At 40.9% G+C, this 18,232-nt stretch overlaps 1 protein-coding gene across 15 annotated transcripts in view; it reads left to right on the top strand.

Moving 5' to 3' along the window:
* The window catches only part of LMO7 (LIM domain 7), a 176,930-nt gene that overhangs the window by 108,583 nt on the left and 50,115 nt on the right, over window positions 1–18,232 (top strand). For 5 of the 15 annotated variants that reach the window (XM_075918868.2, XM_075918867.2, XM_075918873.2 and 2 more), the window contains 8 exons: window positions 8,548–8,578; window positions 9,043–9,156; window positions 9,598–9,796; window positions 11,894–12,146; window positions 12,526–12,825; window positions 13,156–13,449; window positions 13,771–13,905; window positions 14,302–15,021. In XM_075918868.2, the coding sequence (XP_075774983.2) occupies window positions 8,548–8,578; window positions 9,043–9,156; window positions 9,598–9,796; window positions 11,894–12,146; window positions 12,526–12,825; window positions 13,156–13,449; window positions 13,771–13,905; window positions 14,302–15,021 (2,046 nt within the window). The remainder of the gene's footprint in view (window positions 1–8,547; window positions 8,579–9,042; window positions 9,157–9,597; window positions 9,797–11,893; window positions 12,147–12,525; window positions 12,826–13,155; window positions 13,450–13,770; window positions 13,906–14,301; window positions 15,022–18,232) is intronic. The other 10 variants (XM_075918880.2, XM_025181942.3, XM_075918881.2 and 7 more) reach the window with 5 other exon arrangements.

Here is an 18,232-nt window from a genome sequence, read left to right as displayed (position 1 = left end):
GTTTCAGTTTTAATTAACACTATTTTCCTTGTCACTGAATTTTGGGGTCACGAAGCCATCATCAAAACTTGGTAGGCCTAAAACTACATAGGTTAGCTTTGTGACAGTTGTGTGCAAGCCTGCAGATGTTACCTCATGATGTGTGTCTGTGTATTTTCAGAACCTGAGTCAACAGGTAGAGCAGAGGAAATGCACAGCTTTACTATCCACGCAAATGTGTTTGGTTCTTTCAGCTGAAAACCTGTGTGTTTCTATAGGGGTACCAAAGTCTGGATAAGGAAAAACATACAGATTAGAGCCAGTCAATGGTATTGCACTAACCACCAATATAAGCTACATTCTAGCAGCTTGAAAGTGTCTTAAAATGTTTGGTTTGAAATTACAATCAGTTGTCCTGCTATTTATGGCTTTAGGCTTGTGGCCTATAGGTTCTTGTTTTATCAGGGTTCTGAGCACACTCAATTTGTCAACCAGAGTGTCTACCCTGTGACCATAGTCCTGTTTTATTGGAACTGTTGTACTGTCCAGCATCATAGGTATGCTTGGCACTTTGTAATATAGATAAAAGTGAATTCCTTTCCCTGTAGAGATCATGATCTAAACTAAGATGTGAACAATCTAGAGGAGATGACTATACAGGGAGGGGTAGGAAAGGAGAAGAATGAGGAAGTGGATAAAATGACTGTGCTGTCCCTTGCTATGTTTAATGCATGTGTCTAGAAATAACTGTCCACTTTTGATAAGGGATTGAAGAAAATGCACAGACATAATGGATAGGATCTGGAAGGGTGTTCCAGTCCTAGGAGACAGCGTGAAAGGTCAAAGCAGTGAGGTAGGGAATAGGAGGAGCACATGCAGACTTGAAATATGCATCAATCTTTGAATTCCCTGGATGCCTCCTCTTCCCTTCAGAAATTCTCTATTCCTTCAATCTAGCTTTCCAGCACTGTGGTTGCTCAGTCCTCAGAGGTGATCGAACTTTTACAAATAGGTTGATGAGGATGGTTGTCACAATCTGAAAGAGGTTGCAAGGACACAGAGCTCAGAGTGGGCGGAATGTAATCATAAATAGAATGGGTATTTGAAGGACAGATTCCTTCACCATTACTTTACAGATGACCTGATCTGCTGTTACATGATACATACACTGAGTGCAGTGGGCACATTACTCTCTAAGTTGAAATATATTTGTGGGGGCTTTAATATGTAAAGAGAGACCAAATCTGCAAGCTGAGTATATGAGCTCAAAATAAAGTTAGGTATTGGCTGTAATCATAAGATAATGTCGCTTGCACTAGGCTGAGCCTAAAATGAGGCTACTTAGAGTTCATTATCCAGATTATGGAAAAATTCAGCTACAAGAAGTATCCTTATTTCTGTAACCATGCAATTGTGCCTGCTTCCACGGAAGCGCTTCTATTCTTGGCAACATGTGCGGGGATCAGTGAAATCTGATAACTATTATTAGCAGTTGAGTAGGTGTCCAATGAGGTTAAAATTTAGCATGAGTGTATTGCCATTTGGGTAGAGAGAATGAACACACTTGTGTAGCATATCCTGGAGTGGGAGGAAAATCCTTCAGATGCTTTAACATCCTCCTCATAAGTGTAAGTTGAGTCCATCTTCTGCTCAAGTCAATTAATGAGTGTTGATTCTTTCCAGCACAGTGAGAGGGGCCATACATTTTGCAGTACAGTAGGCCTCTAGTCTGTAGCAAATCTTCCCTGATTTCAGCAGTCTGCATCCATAAATGAAAAGCCCTAATGATACAAGGTGAAAAGAAGAATGATTCATTTTAAAATTAAAATGTGTTTTCTTCTTCTATGGTAAGCCACATAATGACAATTTCTTAGAATGTAGTGAGGAGAGGACTGGGCATCAGCTTGGAAATGGCCCTGGGGCATCTGTCACTGGTGAAAGGAGTAATGGGTATTTTCCAAACTTTCTACTGTTGGGGGATTTAAACTTGCTTCTTTCTCCTAAGCCGCGTTTGTTACTATTGAGGGAAACAATCTTCCTTATAGGAAATCCGATGTGGTTCTAGTAGCACCCATTCAAGCAGCCTTGTTCTGACAAAGGCATGCACCTTAGTATAATGTTGGAACTTGCTCAGCTGGAGTGAATACAGTACCTTTCCCAGAGCTGTTTTAGCTGATTCAGACAGATGATTGTACTCCAGTGCAGTGTTAGTAATAGAGTACAGGTCATTGCTTTCCCTGCTGTGTCAGGTGATGTGAGATGATCTTAATGCCAGACAACATGGGAAACTTTTTTTAAAGTGGTTGCACATGTTACATGTTCAGAAGCAAGTTAGCATCCTTGGGTGACTGCAGAATGCACTGGCCTACACCAGAAGTCTATCCATGCATGAATTTATCAGCATAGCAGGTCTAGAAAAAAATTAGCAATCTCTATTTTGAGAGTTACAATTTAAAAAAACCCGTAGATTAATTTTTTTTCTTGATTGAGATGGAACAGAAAATATTAGAACTATGGATAAGATTTCTACATTTGAAACTAAAAATAAAGGACATTAAAAAGCATTTTAATGCCTGAGTGGGTGCCATGAAATAAGCAGCAGTAATATTTCACTCACCCAAGGGCTCTTTGAGTTTCATGTCACTTGTTGCTGAGGAGTGCATGGCATCCTTTTAGAAGTGTCAAATTTTAAAAGTATCAAACTGGCCATAAACTCATGCATTGGTGGTATCTGGAATTTAGTGTGTGTATTCTCAGGGAGGCAGAGAAGGAAAGTAAGTTTTAACATTAGATAGACTGAAGTTTTTCTTAAAATCTTAGCAGGTACTCACAGATTAAATGTTGAAAATAAATCCTTTCTAAATATGGCTGTTAAAACTCTTTTGTCATATGGCTAATTGTAAGGAGAACCTTGTTCAATAATGTATATTGAAGTTCCAGCAATTAAAAAAAAAAGTATTTGTTTTTACGGACATTTTTCAGACATTTTAACCACTCTAACCAATAGTTGATGTTGCTTAGCTCTGAGATGTTTAATAGTGCTATTAGCTATTGAAATACAGTAGTTGAAAACAGGGAGGAAGTAATGTTTGACAATGACATTAGGCAGCCATATAAATTGTGAAACTTCAGTAATTTACATTAGCAAAATGATGTTGCTAGTGACTTAGCTGGTTTATAGCAAGTCATAGTAAACACGTATTTGTCCCAACATGAATTAAAAAGTATCTCATAACTGCAGCCTTGGGCTGTGCCACCGTGTTCTTAGTGAGCAAAGGAGCAGCCTAATTATCCATTTCAATGTAATGGATTTTGTTTGCATTGATTAAGATCATGTGAGCTCTGTTTGCTGCAGCAATTAAGTTTCCTCTTAAATTCTTTGGATTGTCTACAGGAAACAAGTGTTGGACAAATCAGGGCTGCATATGTACTTAGGTACTCTACCATCACATTCAAGAGGAGGCTAAAATTATCCAAGAATGTTAAGTGATTGAAAAGCTACATAGTTTAAATCACTGTACTGACCTTTTTCTAATTCCATCCAACACAGTCTGGGAGAATGGAAAGCTAAGGAAAACTTGTTTCAAGGTGAATTGAGGCTAACCCTTCAGGGGCTGCATGGAAGAGTAGAGAGAAACTTTAATTGGCTGCATTAGAGCTGTAGAGAGTTAAGTACAAAGAGTAGGGGCAGTTTGTCATATAGGAATAAGCAGGTGGGGAGTTTGTGGAGCTATTTTGTCACATGCACTGGCCACAGAGATGACTAGCCATCTGGGGTTATAAAGCTGAGATGTGTGGCATTCCAAAAAAGGAAATCACAGATTCCTTCTTCTGGAGTGTTACAGCCACTTGTAGGAGATTTTGTAATTGCTCTCTAATTCTCATATGTGCCACCCTAACTCAGGTCTGTACCTGGCAGAATACAGCCAATGACAGTTAATGCTGTTAGAAGTTCTTTATTAAAGAAAACTGTATTTACTGCTAACTTGGAGTGCGCTGTTTATTCCACACTTTAATTAACTGCAACTGAATTAAAATTTCACACTTGTGTAATTTAATACAGACCTGGAAAATATATCAGCGCTTCTAGCAGTTCCTCTGCAATTCACAATGAAGCTATACCAAATTGATGTGTTTTCTCAGCTGTATATTAAATGAAATGAATCAAGTGTAAGCAGGGTCAGGATAAGCTCTATGCTGACATCTGGGGGTGAACTGTGGCAAGTGATGCAAAAAGACTTCAGGGGCTGATTCATTTTCATAGGCACGCCCACCCTTCCTAGTATGTGCTCTCAGCAGCCAAATGGTCACTTTGGCCCCTGTGGTATCTCAAGTTTCACTGTTATTGAGGCAGGGGGGATAAAGTGGTGTTACCCTGATTATGTGAATCAAATACTTACGCGGATCCGACTTATGTCGGATCCGCACTTACGAACGGGGCTTTTCTCGCCCCGGAGCTCGTGTCCTCCGGGGCGAGAAAAGCTGCTCCGGGTCTCCCTGGTGTGCTGGGGGCTTTGCTTCTTTGCCCGGGGGCTTTGCTCCTTTGCCCCGGAGCAAAGGGTCCCCCGCCTCTGCGGCTTTGCTCCTGTCTCCCTGCTGTGCTGGGATGATTAGCAGAGCAGTTTGCGGGGGCAACTGGTAGATGCAGGTGAGCGGCTGGCGGGGACAACAGACGGGCAGCTGGTGGAGCAGCTGCGGGACCTACTAGCTGGTGGCTGGGGACCGTAGACCGAGGTGGGCTGGCGGAGCAGACACTGCTCTGTGGAATGGCTGGAGTGGCTCACAGGACAGCAGGTGGAGTGTGGCAGCGTGATTTGCATCAACGGCGGTAGCAGAAACCTACGGAAAGGCGGAGCCGCCGGTAGACTGCGTAAGATGTATCAACCCCTGCCCCCTCTATTGCACCCAAGTTGGGATGGTAAAACCCTGCCAGGTGAACTTTTGAACTCTGGGGCGGTACTGACCCAGGGCAGAGACTTTTGAGGTGTCGGACTTTGGGTGATTTTTGGGTTGCTGGTCTTGAAAGACTTTTGGGGTGTTGGACTTTTGGGGACCTTGGGTGATTTGTGGCTGGGGGGTGGGTCTTTGCTCATGTCTGGTTTATGAATCTGAGTTGAGGTGTTTTCCCACTTCAATGCTGATGTCGGTTACCCTGTGTTAAAGATTTGCTGCTATACCAAGGTTCTGTACTTGCGAGAGGGGAAGAATTGCCTCTTTGAGGCACCCAAGGGTGTGTGTAAGATTTCCTAGGTCACTGGGTGGGGTCTCAAGCCGGTGTTGTATTATGGTGTTGGGAGGAGACCCCTAGATATTGAACCCGGCCCTTGTTGCAATTAACTTGTCCTGGCAGAAGGGTTACACAAGTATTAACTATAAAGTTGTTTATGAATTTTATACTTTGGTCACAAGGTTTCCTAATATGTTCATGTAAGAGATTCTTTAATATATCAAAAGGATAATGAGTCCTTTTTGGAATACATGGATCTGGGTTATAATTCCTATTAAATCTATCAGGTAAAATAACAATTAATTGGCAACTATGAAATTCTTAAGTGAAAACTGATTTGTTACATTGTTAATCCCATTCAGTAACATGGTGATATTGGGTCTTTTACCAGGCTTTCATTAGATTGCTTTCATAGTTTATACTTAACTACAATTCATGATTTTGGTTACCTATTTTACTTCCAGCATTGATAAGGCACTTTGAACAATGTGTCTCTGTAAACATATATACCATGTTGCTGAAAAATTCCTTCAGAACTTTGATACTTGCTTTGTTACATTAGGATGTTGCTGGCTTGTGGCAAGCTAGGTTGTTAGCCTTTTAAAAAAGTTTTTGCTACACGCCTATAATGTTGCACTGTGCAAAACATAAATATGAAGTACCACCTACACTAGAGAATTTACAGAAGAGGCCATAAAAAGATGAGACCTGCTCAAAGAATCAGAAACAGTCTAGATAAGTACCTTAAAAAAATCTTGAGTGAACTATTTCTTATAGATTTTATTTCTGGACTTCGCATCTTTGGGTGGTATTTAAATGAGGAGTTGGATATTATATTGGGTTAAGAGGTTATTTTTCCTATTCCCCTTCTGCATCCATTGTAACATGCTGTTCAAAAGTGCTAGTTCTAAGTAATTCAAATTAGAGGAAGCAAAGGAGTGATCTAAGTGCCACATAGAGTGATAGAAAATTTACTGGCTAGGTCTGAGCAACTCACTGCCTTTCCCTTAGAGTAGCAAATGTAAGGGAATTTCATCTTATTAAACTAAGTTTTCAAGGGATTGTCCTCCATTTTCTTATGGATTAAACTTAACTCCTTGGCTTTTTAGGTGTAAATATAGCTCTCCAGAATTTGTATTGCTTTAAGAATTCGAGAATATTTTGTTAATGATTATTAAATCATTCCAAAATAGCTGAACGTCTTCCTCTTTCAAAATAAGTGGCCAGAAACAATCCACCAAACAAATGTAAACCAGAAACAAACACTAAATATTAATTTAAAAAGCGAACTGGAAAAAATCATGTATGACTTGAGCCCCAGAATTAGGTTGTAGCAGACGACAAGGTGTATGGCCTTCAACTGTACACCCAGATACCAATCCCATAAAATATAACTTCATCCTTCATTTGTCAGGACTCCCCAGTTGACTTCAATGGTTGCAATGGGGAAATAGAGGTAATAGTGTCTTAATACATAGGTTTTAGATCTTAGAAAGTTAATACTTTCTGGGTTGGACTGACTTAAAGCATAGGAATTGCTCATAGTGATTCACCAGACTCAGAAAGTAGGTTTTCAGAAGTTTCTGAAAGCTTATCAGGACACCTTCCTATTTCAAAGTAGTACACGTGATCCATCTGCCTGGTGTTTTCAGAAGTACAAATGCTGTACATATTGGACTTCTAAAATCTGGGGCTCTCTGGTCTGGCAGCATCCATGGTCCAGAAGGACTATGAATATTGCTGGAACAGAGAGTTCTGGCTGGCAAGTTCAGGGACTGGGCTAGTAGCGGGGAGAGGTGAGGAAAGGTGGGGCCAGCATGCTGGGGAGTAGCCTGGACAGCCGGAATTGTACTCAGGACTGGAGCCCTAGAATGCAGCTTTTACTGACAGCAAGAGTGGAGCCCTGACTGGGTAGTGTAGCCCTGGCCCGAAGTTGTGTGGAGCAGCGTAAAGAGCCAAAAGGGGAGCTTTGACTTTCCCCTGGCCTGGCAAACGCTGTCATTCAGGAACACTCAGGTCCCGAGGGTGCCAGATCAGGGTTCTCTGCCTTTAGTGAAATCTACATATTAGTAAAGATTGTAGAGTCCTTATCAAATATAAATGGAAAACCATGCATTCTAAGACTGCCCCTTCAAATGTAGCAGCAAAGGCTCCATTGGGACTGCAAGACTATACAACATACTTAACATTATACTGCATCTCCCTCTAAAATTGCAAATACAGTTGAGATAGCCTAAGCAGAGTCTGTGGTCATGATGCATATTGGTACAAATATATGGGAGGTGCAAGAGAGCTCCTAGATGTTAAGTTAAGCTCTCAAAAAGGTTTAAAGTGGTGTTCCCAATGTAGTTTTTTGTTTGAAATGGCTTGGTTCCCTGTCTTGATGGCCCTACAAGCATAACCTTGAGTAATAGATGTGACTGGGGAGATATTCAGTTTGTTAGGCATGTGGGATGTTTTGGATGAAGAAACATTTTTGTATAGCAAAGTTCCACCTGAACCAAAGAGGATCAGAATCTTCAAATATACCACCAAAACACTACAAGTGAGCAGTTTTTAAACATGTTGACTAGTATTACTGCTTATAGTCTTCAAGCATGTCCTCTGATATGTGGCCTTCTTCCAGAGGTGAAGGTAAATGGGTAGACCTTAGTGCACAGCTCTGGCAAGAGCTGTGGCAAAATCCAGCAGGAAGTTGTTTAAAGAACTGGCAGGAACCAGAGTTGCAAAAGGACAATACCTATAAGAAATGTTAAGTTACTTTCACCACTGCCTTCTCCAGATGTTTCCAATTTCAAGTTGCTCAAGTTTCTGAAAAAATCTTTCTTGGCAGAAGATTTGCTATGCATGGTTGCAGCTCAGAAGCAAGTATTTGGAAAATACTCCAAAAATACCTCAAAGTTACAATCTGTTAAGATCTGCAGATGGAACCAGAGAGACCTATAGATATTCCAGATTAACAGGGAGTCTGTCCCCAGGAGCATTCGGCTGTTTGCCACTTGAGCTAAATATTTCAATTTACCAGTAAAATTATAATACAAAACTATTCAGATTTTTACTTTGGTGTGGTTTTCCCCTACAGTCAGAAATACTGATTATAATGAAGGACACATTCCCATTTATGGAGAGATTATTCTGAAGCCTCCAATAGAGTTGTTTCTGCCTTCAGCTTTGTTCTTGTATGTAGTGGTTGAAGAAGTGAATCACACTTGTGATGTGTTTTAGAATCAGATATATCCATATTTCATCTTTTTAATGATTGTGTTGTTTGGGACTAAAATTTATTTGGTTGTTCTAGTCAGAAATACTGAAATTCTCCTCCCCTACTCCCTCCGTTACAGGCAAGAAGAGACCAACAGAAGACTGAAGAATGTAAGCCATGTTTACCTTATGCTTTGGTTGAAATAATTATTTCATATATACTTTAATTTACTATTGTAAAAACTTCTCTTGTCATGCCATTGTCATTCTTAGATAACTCTTCAGCTGTTCATGTGTTTGGTGTACATCAGTACTACTTTCCTGTGTGTCTCTTCCTGAGTAACTTTAGAATGAAATAATAATAATAAATTTAGAAAAAATAGTTAGAAATGTAATAATAATTTAAATATTTTCTCATTGGGACATGTGTGGATGGACCACAATGATAACTCATCAGTTGTTTTTTTGATGGAGGCAGCCTGGCAAATATATACTGCCCTCCCCCCCAAAAAAGGATTTTACACTTCATTGTGGAAAACTTGAAACCAACCATAGCGGTTTGTGTTCAGTCCTTTTTGCACTGGCATGCTGTTTAGTAGTTCTCAATTTGTCTTTTTTTTGTTTGTTTGTTTTAGGTTTTGATTACATTATACTGGCTGGGGAGGAAAGCACAAAACAACCCTCATTATAATGGTCCACACCTTAACCTTAAAGCATTTGAGAAATTACTAGGACAAGGTCTGACCAGGGTAAGAAAGTCAAATGGAATAGTAATTGCTATGTACTTTTGTAAGGCTGAGTATTAAATATATGTTGCATAATTTGCCATATGCCATACATTAGAGATGTCAATTCTAAACCTCTCTTTGAGTTTTAATTAAATTTTTCTTGTGAGAAGATGGCAGATATTCCTCACTTTTTCCCCAAAAGTGCTTAAGATACTTTAAGCGCTACCACTTCAATAAAGGATTATAAATTCCCTCATTTATCTGAGGAAAACTTAGGATTTTTTTCTTCGTTTTGACCCAAATTAAAATGGAATGTAAGGCACTGAGTATCCCGTCTGAGTTTCTTGTCTGAACTTCGGAGTGCACTTTTTAAAGCTGTGTATAGCATGTACTATGTAAAGTATCTGTTTCTGAAATTGCCAAAAAAAATTCTGAAAACAACAAAATAACTTATTCCTTTAGGCCCTCGAAGAATCCTGCAGCCTGAAAAACAGTGGCAGGGATAGCGGGTACGGTGATATTTGGTACCTTGACCGTGGAGAAGCATTTTCACCTTCCACTAGCCATAAAAGAGACGATTCTTTTGATAGCCTGGACTCCTTTGGTTCAAGATCCTCTGCAAGCTTTTCATCAGATATAACCTTGAAGGGTGGCAGTGAAGGTATTTTTGCTTATTAGGGCTCTCTGTTAATTTATGGATTGTGAGAGGAAGATTGGGGAAGAAAGCATACGGACCTAATATTGCAACTGCTCAATGTGTTAAATTCCCACTGACTTCAAAGGCAGCTCCAACTCAGAAGTTGCTGCAGGAGTACTAAGTGCCATATCAACATGTTTTTGCATGAGCAATTATTGACTAGCTAGCAGCTGGCTGAAAACAAGTAATCTAGTCTCGCAAACGTGATTCTAGATGGGCTGTTTGGGACCTTTGCTCCACTGTCCTCTCTTGCTTATTTTTAAATTGTAGGGAGGAATGTGTAGAGGTTTGGTTGTTGACCACTTGCTTAATACACAGATTTTTTTCTCCTGTCCCAGGCTGCTTTGCTGGATAGCAGGACTGATCTTTCTGTTGAACTGCAGTGCTTCTAACAGTGCTTGCCAAAACATTTTATTTGGAGCTTTGGTCAAATAAATCTTTGTGGAAAACTTTCATTTTTCCAAAACTTTCAACATCATAATGAAAACTGAAAAACAAAAAGTCTTCACAATATTTTAATCAAAATATACAACACATTGTTTAGCTACCGCTAATGATGGTTTTCAGATTTTGGAATCTCTGTGGGTATGACTGGTTTTGAAAGAGATGAGACACTACATTGCTTTTTGCGGTGAACTAAAATGCCTATAACTTATTTAAAAAAATACCAAACCACTAAAGGTGTAAAATATATGTTGTATTCTACATATTAAGTTCAGGCTATTCTTCTGTGTATTCAGTGTTCTAATGGCTAGAGGACTGGACATTACCACTTTGGCTCAAGATCTGTTATTTACTCTCAGCAAGTCACTTTACTCTAATGGGCTTGTTGTTTGCTACATTTAGAACACATGGATAGAAATGCTTTGTAATTAAGTATCTTTGAGAACTGCATTTTGAGAACTGCAGATGAAGTCTAAGCAGTTTACAACTGATGTAGTATATGCATAATATCATACTTATCTAAAGGCATTTTGGCTCATTTACACCTAGAGATGTAATCTTCCAGCTCAGACAGATGTAGGAGCATTGGCTTTGAGTTAGCATACCAGGTATGTAGTCAGGCTGGTACCCTGGCCATGGTGGATACACTGCTGGTTTGGCACAACTACTACATCTTCCCCAGATGGAAATTACACCTCCAGTTTCAGAACAGAGGAACTCTAAATGCTGGACTTAAATCACTAGCAGCCAGGAAGAGAGGCATTGAAGCAGAATTTCACACTTAACACACCGTGTTGTGCTTTGCTTGTGCATTTCTGCTCCTTTGTAAGATTGTTTAAAGATCTTTAGACAGAATTATTAATTTAACATCTCTACCTTACTCTTTTCTATTTGTAGGCATAAGTTAGGCCTCTGGGGGTTTTTTCCACATTCACCCATAAACCAACATTGACGTGAACTACTTAAAAGTGTTTTCATCCAAATTTGAAAATAGGTTTCATTTTGGCTTTGTAGGTTTTTATGAAAATTGCCAAGAGCAAAGACTGTTCAATCAAATTGCTTCAGTTATTTTTGAATGTGGCATACATACCTCCTGCAGTTGAATACCTTTACATTTCAATAGTCAAGTAAAATTGACTGTGTAGCTGTCCCAAGTTTGTAGACTTGTTTGGATGGTATAGTTTACAAAACCAAATGTGTAAATTGTATACATTGTTCAGAGGTTTCATACATTTTTTTGGCCTCACTCTATAAACCTTCAACCAATCTCTGAGCTGTGTGTATTAATTTAATACCTTATAACTCAAAAGTATTTTATTAAATTTTTCAATATCTAAGGATTAGCACATTGCTTTCCACCTCTAATGGGAACAGTAGAAAAATCATTATATTCTAACACTAGCATGTAAACCAGTTTCAACTCCATTCACCCTTTTCAAAGCTTCATGACATACTTCTAAAAATACTTCTGTGGCTATCTTGTTAGTAGTATTGCATGTTTTAGGAAAAAATTATGAAAATACATATCGGTAGCTTAATCAACTTCGGTTTATTATAGGCTTTAGTCAAAGATTTAAACCTAGAGTATAAACTGTGTGCCTTTGGCTTTTTTTTAAGGTTGTGAAAGTGACACGGACTCTGAACTGCCTTACAAAATGCATGATTCTAGCAAAGATGATATGTCATACCGCAGGATTGCTGTGATTGAACCAAAGACTACTACAGAGTTCAATCGTTTCTTACCAAGCAAAGCCAAACCGGCATCATATATGCCAGCGCCACTCAGGAAAAAAAGGACAGAGAAGAATGAGGACAATAGAAGAAGTTGGGCAAGTCCTGTCTTCACTGAGCCAGATGGAACATTTTCAAGGTACTAGCGTGGTATTTAAGTTGAGCAAATTTTTGATTTATGGCAAATGGGACATACTCATTCGTTAAAGTATAGAGAAGCTGTCCTTATTAAAAGTAAAGTATTTGAGACTTACAAAATAAACTGTTTTTGGCATAGCTGGTTGCTGAATAACATTGTGACATGCATAAAACTTTGAGTGGGAATTTAGATTATCTTAAAATGAAGAATTAAAGTGACCAGAACATATTTTACTTTTTTGGTCCAAACTTATCCAGATTTTGTTGTTAATCTCTGCTGTCCAATTTTCCAGTTTGTAAATTATTGGGCATTTTGGGGTTTCATCATGATCTAGGTGACTTCACTATCTTCACTTTGTTCCTATTTTGGTCAATCTCAGTGGACGAGGAAAGAATCCTTTAGCTTCCTGTCAAAATAGCAGAGCAGAATTTGGGTTTACAAATCCAGCTTCCGTGCAGATGATCTATGAGTATGACAGTGGCTCTGATTCAGAAGATGAAAGAAGACTGCCTGACGTGGTTATGGATGATTTAGCAAAACGTAGATTCTTAATAAAAAAGAGCCCTGTGAGTTCTGCTGCACCTGGACATCTTTACATCTTGCACAAGGACTCTTCTAAATCTTGTTTACAACAAAGTTATCCAGCTGGTCCATTATCTGCTGTGCTTGAACCAATGAGGTCAGAGATACTAATCCTAGATCCAAATTACTATACTACCAAAATTGCAATCCGTAAATAACTGCATCAAAAAGCAAACATTTCTAATCGACGTTTATTTAATTATTCTGATAAATGACTACATTCTTTGTAGTCAAATTCCTTTCTTTTTATCAGATGAAATAAGATGCTATTATAACCACTTAACTTTGTTCTAGTGCTGCAGTAATGGAATTGAAAACTAATTTGCTTCATTCACAAATTTGAACATTTTGAGCCAAAAAGCATGTCTCTTGCATATGTTGTGAAGTTGATGCTAAAGTATCTTAATTGATTGGATATTTTGAACAGTAACCAGAGGAGGCAGAGGCATTTGGACCCTAAAGAGGAAAACAAGCCAAAAGTTAATATTTCTTCAAAATTCTCCGGCTATTCTGATGATGAGGAAGAAAAGGCAGTAGGCATCCCAAACATTGAAAAAGATGATCTCTATGTTCGCAAATTAAACTCAGCCATTTCAAACCCAGCAGTTTGTTTTGACAAGTTTCTTCCTAAGTTTTGGACTCCAGAAGAGGAATTGCATTGGAAAAAAGTAAAAAAAGGATCCTCTTCCAAACCATGGTATAAGGAGCTTCAGGGATTCAGGTTTGTGTGTGTGTGCATGCTACTCTTATGTCTCATGTATGCACAACTTTTGATTGCGATGTGGCTTTAAATATTTCAAGAAACTTTTTTTGGTCTATTTTTTTTTTTATCAACTCTACTGGCTGTTCCTTGAAAATTTAAACAGCTGCTTTTTTATGGCTTATTTGTTCAAGCAGAAGTTTTTGCAGGGAAATAAACTGCTGTATTATCTACAATAGACAATTGCACCTCAATCTTTATGCTTCAGTCCATAATTACTATAAATATTTCTTAATTTCCACTCTTTTTTTTTCCCCCCCCATTCCTCATGCTACTTTACAGTAGGAGGAAGTCTGATTCTGAGGATGAAGCTTCAGCCTTAAAACCAAGCAGTGCCAAACTGACTGCTGAATATGTGGGGAAATCATTGTCCCAAATTGCAGAAGGGGGACTCACATATGCCTCTGATCAGCCCAGGTTGATATAATTGCATGAACTGTACGCTCTTGCTGTATCAAGGGAAACGACTACTAATGCAACGCCTGAGTGAATTAAAAGTGCAACTCATGATGTTGCTATTATCTCTGTACTTAGTCACAAGTTGCTAGTTTACTGAAAGGCATAACAAACTGTAAAAGATCATTAGCTTTGTGTATGAGCATGTGATCTTGTTGTTTGAACCACAGTTAATATGCTGTATTATCATTTTAGAGGGATGGATGTGTGCTGCATTTTAGAAATGATAGCAACTGCTGAATTGTATGTGTGCTTCTCAGACTATTCCAAGTCTAAAACAAATGTTCCACTGAATATTTTGAGTCTTCTGCCAATTAATGATACTCTACCTTCCTCTTTTTTGTTTATATACTTCAGTCAGTTTTCATTACTGCAGACCCTCCAAAAATACTCTGATGATTATTTGTCTTCTGAAATGAAGACCAAAATTGATCCTACTTCTGGCCCTAGGGTCATAACATGCAGGAAGAATATTTCTTCAACACCAGGATGCAATCAGAGGGAAACTATGAATGGAGACCTGTATCCAGACTTAGAAAATGATGATTTATTTATTCGGAAAACTGGGGCTTTCCAGTTGAATCCAGTTGCTCTTCAAGCTTTTGAATATTTTAGAAAATCCTCTGGACAAGAACCTCTTCTAGAGGGTGAAATAATTCTGCAGCCCAGAGAGGGACAGCCTGTTATTCCGGATTTAGAAAAAGATGACATGATTGTCCGAAAAGTACAAACACAGAAAAAAGAGGCATCTTTATCAGGTGCTCCAGACACTTACCATCCTGCACTCTTTCCTGATCCTTGGAGTCTCCCACCAGAAATCCAATCCAAATTTCTTTGTTTACTTGACAAGACTACCACAACAGAAGAGGAAAAAAATGGCGGTATAGTCTTATCACCCTCTTCACGACATAAGAAAGATGACATGCTAACTCGCAAGATTGAGTCTTGGAAAGTAGGAAGTGTTGTGCAACCAGTCAGTTTTACTCCAGGTCCATGCAGTGAAGAAGACTGGAAAAAATGGGAGGCTATCAGAGAGGCCAGCAAAGTTAAACACAAGAAACGCCAGATGGTTAAGAGGTCAGGTTGTGTCCATGTGTGGAGAGTGCTTGTGTCCAAGTATTTGAAATGTTCCCGTTAAAGAAAGCATCATCTTGTACTGAACTGAACCATGCATGTAGTGCGAAACTGCAGTGTATTTATTTTTGTGTAGTCAGCGAAAAGCTTAAGACTGGGCAATACCGTATTTTCAAAAAAAACCCCTAGTTTTCCTGGTTTTAGATTATTTTGATCGCTACTAGTAATGTACATTGTGTCCTTTACTCCCACTCCTGATCAAATGTAGAAAGCAGCATGAATAATTTGAGACTAATCACCCAAGAGACCATGGAAGGCAATACTTTATATCTCAAAACAAGAGTATAAATGTTGCAAAATTACCTGCACACTAGAATTATTTCAGGAAATAGATGCTCTGTTAATATTGTTTGAGCTAGATCTGAAAAATTCCCAAGGCTCACTTACCCATAGCTCTAACCCTACTGTCCTCGGTGAAAAGCACTTGTGCCACTTTGACCCTAAAAAGCTTATCCCCAAAAGGTGTGTGTGTGTGTGTGTGTGTGTGTGTGTGTGTGTGTGTGTGACTTGAACTAGCCCTTTCATTTCTCCATCCCAGGGGTTCCCAAACTTTTTGACACGGGCACCAGTAAATCCATTCACGAACTTTTGGAGGACCAGTAATGTTCATTTGCATATTCATTAATCAAATGATGAATATTCAAATAAGTTGTTTCTGGTCCTCCCAAATCTCCTAGTGCCAGCTTTAGCAAAGCTTTTGATATGGTCACCCCCAATATTCTTGCCAACAAGTTAAGGAATATGGATTGGATAAATGGGCTGTAAGACAGACAGACAAAGCTGGTTAGACCAGGGTTTCCCAAACTTTTTACTTTAATTGGAATCCTTTGTCATGGCTCCTTCCCCACTCTGGCATGATAAATGCAAAAGTGGGGGCCAGCAAGTGTACCCCAAAGCCTTATCTACCAGGCTTTGGTATAAAACTTCCCCCAAGATCTTAAAAACCTAGATCTTGGGAATAAAACTTCCGCTGCCACCACCCAAATGTTGCTAAAGAAACCAGGGGAAAGATCATTTGGGAAATCTTCCCCCTAAAACAAAAATCAGGGCACACCATTAACCACTGCCAGGTAAATAAAAGAAAAGAAAGAACTTTTATTATTACAACAATATTCTGGTTGCAAGTATAATGACTAGAGAGGAAGGTAACAAAATATACTCATGGAGAAACTCCATGGGCCTAGAACTTAGTTACAAAGAAAAGCCAAAACATCTTCTAAGCAGTGCCAGATCTCAGATCCCATACCCAATCCATAACACAATAAAACCTAACGAAACTACCTAAACTTTACCCTACTTACAGAAAATGAAGAATGATGTCTTGGAGAGAGAGAGAGAGAGACATGCTTGTCCCTCTCTGTAGCTGCAGAGAACTCTCTCCGAGAGACAAAAGGGAGAAAAGAAAAAAAAACCAAATTCCTTTGTCCCAGTTTGAAAAGTCCCACCTACATTCTTATTGGTCACTCCACCTGGCTAGGTGTAGTTAACCCCTTAATCCCCAGGCTGCTGGCTAACCCTCATAATCATGACACCCTTTTTCTTCAGTTCTGCTTTTTGCAGCCCAAAAATATAAACACATGAAAAACAAACAGAGAAAATACCAGACCTATAACATGTCTGGTATTTTCTCAGTAGGTAAGTTGTATTATTACTAGATGTATCAGTTTGTAGTTTCAAACTGCCTGGCTGGTAAATGTGCTCAGGCTGCATGAGTGTGTCTACCAGCCAGACAGTTCACAACTACTCGAGGGGTGTGTGTGTGTGTGTGTGTGTGTGTGTGTGTCGGGGGGGAGAACCAGTAGAATCCCTGTGCCGGACTAACTCATGCTTGGGGGGAGGGAGGGGGAAACTGGGTCGGGTCAGTCCAACTCCCTGCAGGCACATTCATTCCTCCCCCCTGCTCCCCTTGCTGTGCCTCTGGCCAGCCCCACTTCCCCCAACCCCCTCCCAGGCAGCCAGTTCTCCCTCGCTTCTCGTCCCAATCTCCCTTGGCCAGCCCCGCTGCCAGTGTCCAGCCCTCCTTCCAGCGTCCGCTTCTCCCACCCCACCCACATCTTCCCCGGCCAGCTCCCTACCCCCAATCTCACACCCCCCGGCAGCCCTGCTTCCACCAGCGCCCCAATCTCCCCAGCCTGCCCCGATTCCCCCGTCCAGTGCTGCTTCTGGTGGCCAGCTTTCCCCTCCTCCTCACCCCAGAATCCCCTGGCAACTGCACCTTCCCTTAGCCCTGCACCCTCCTGGTGCCTCCCTTTTGCCTTCTTTTTCCCTAATACCCACCCCCTCACCAGTCTCTGCCCCATTCCCCTCCTGCCCCTCTGTGCCCTCACACACGATTTGCTCCATCCTGACCTTCCTCATGCCCACCCCTTCTTTCAAGCCTTTTCCCAACACCTCCCCCTCCAGCCCCCAGTGCCCTTCCCCTCTCCTCTCCCAGCACCACCCTGTCCCCTCTCTCACTGACACCTCCACTTTTGCCCTTTTCCTCATGGTCTGCACTTGCCCCCCTGGCATTTGCCTCTCTCTCCTGCACCCCTGTCCCTTAGTGCCTTTCCCTCCCAAGTCCCTCCTCTCCTCTCCTTGCCAATGCTGCATGAGCCAGTTCCCTACCTTCTCCTTCCACGTTGCGGGGCCGGAGTCCGCACTCAGGCCATGGAGGCCAAACCCGGAGTCAGCCAGGCCCGGCAACGTGCCTCCCATGGGTTTCAAAACCCCGGGCCGTGACATCACATCCTGCCCGTGCGTCCTACCCGCCCACATGCAACGCTGCGCATGGGCGGCAGGTGGCGAGGAGGAGCTGCACACGGCAGGGACATCCGGGGCCAAGGGGCACGCTCTGGGGGCAGGAGCGGGGGATCCGAGGGCTGCACCAGGCAGAGCAGGGGATAGACCCAGCGCAACATAGCGCTGGAGCAGGGCCCCGGCTCTGAACTTGCCGGCACTTCCGGGTGCAGGGGCGTGGGGCCCGAATGGCCCAATTCGACCGGCATTTTACTGGGCCGCGGACCATAGTTTGGGAAACACTGCTCCAACCAATTCCTCTCTCTCTCCAAATCAAATGAATCGCCAGTTAGTGCTCAACTCCTCTGTGTCTGGCTTACTGAGAGCCTTGCTATCCTGTCTGCCCTCAATTTAACTAGTGCCTGCCCTCTCTCAA

This window comes from Pelodiscus sinensis, chromosome 1 (genome assembly GCF_052426305.1).
Source record: "Pelodiscus sinensis isolate ZL-2025 chromosome 1, ASM5242630v1, whole genome shotgun sequence".
In the NCBI taxonomy this organism is placed as follows: Eukaryota; Metazoa; Chordata; order Testudines; family Trionychidae; genus Pelodiscus; species Pelodiscus sinensis.
Note: the sequence above shows the minus strand (reverse complement) of the source record. Positions and strands in the feature narration are given on the sequence as shown.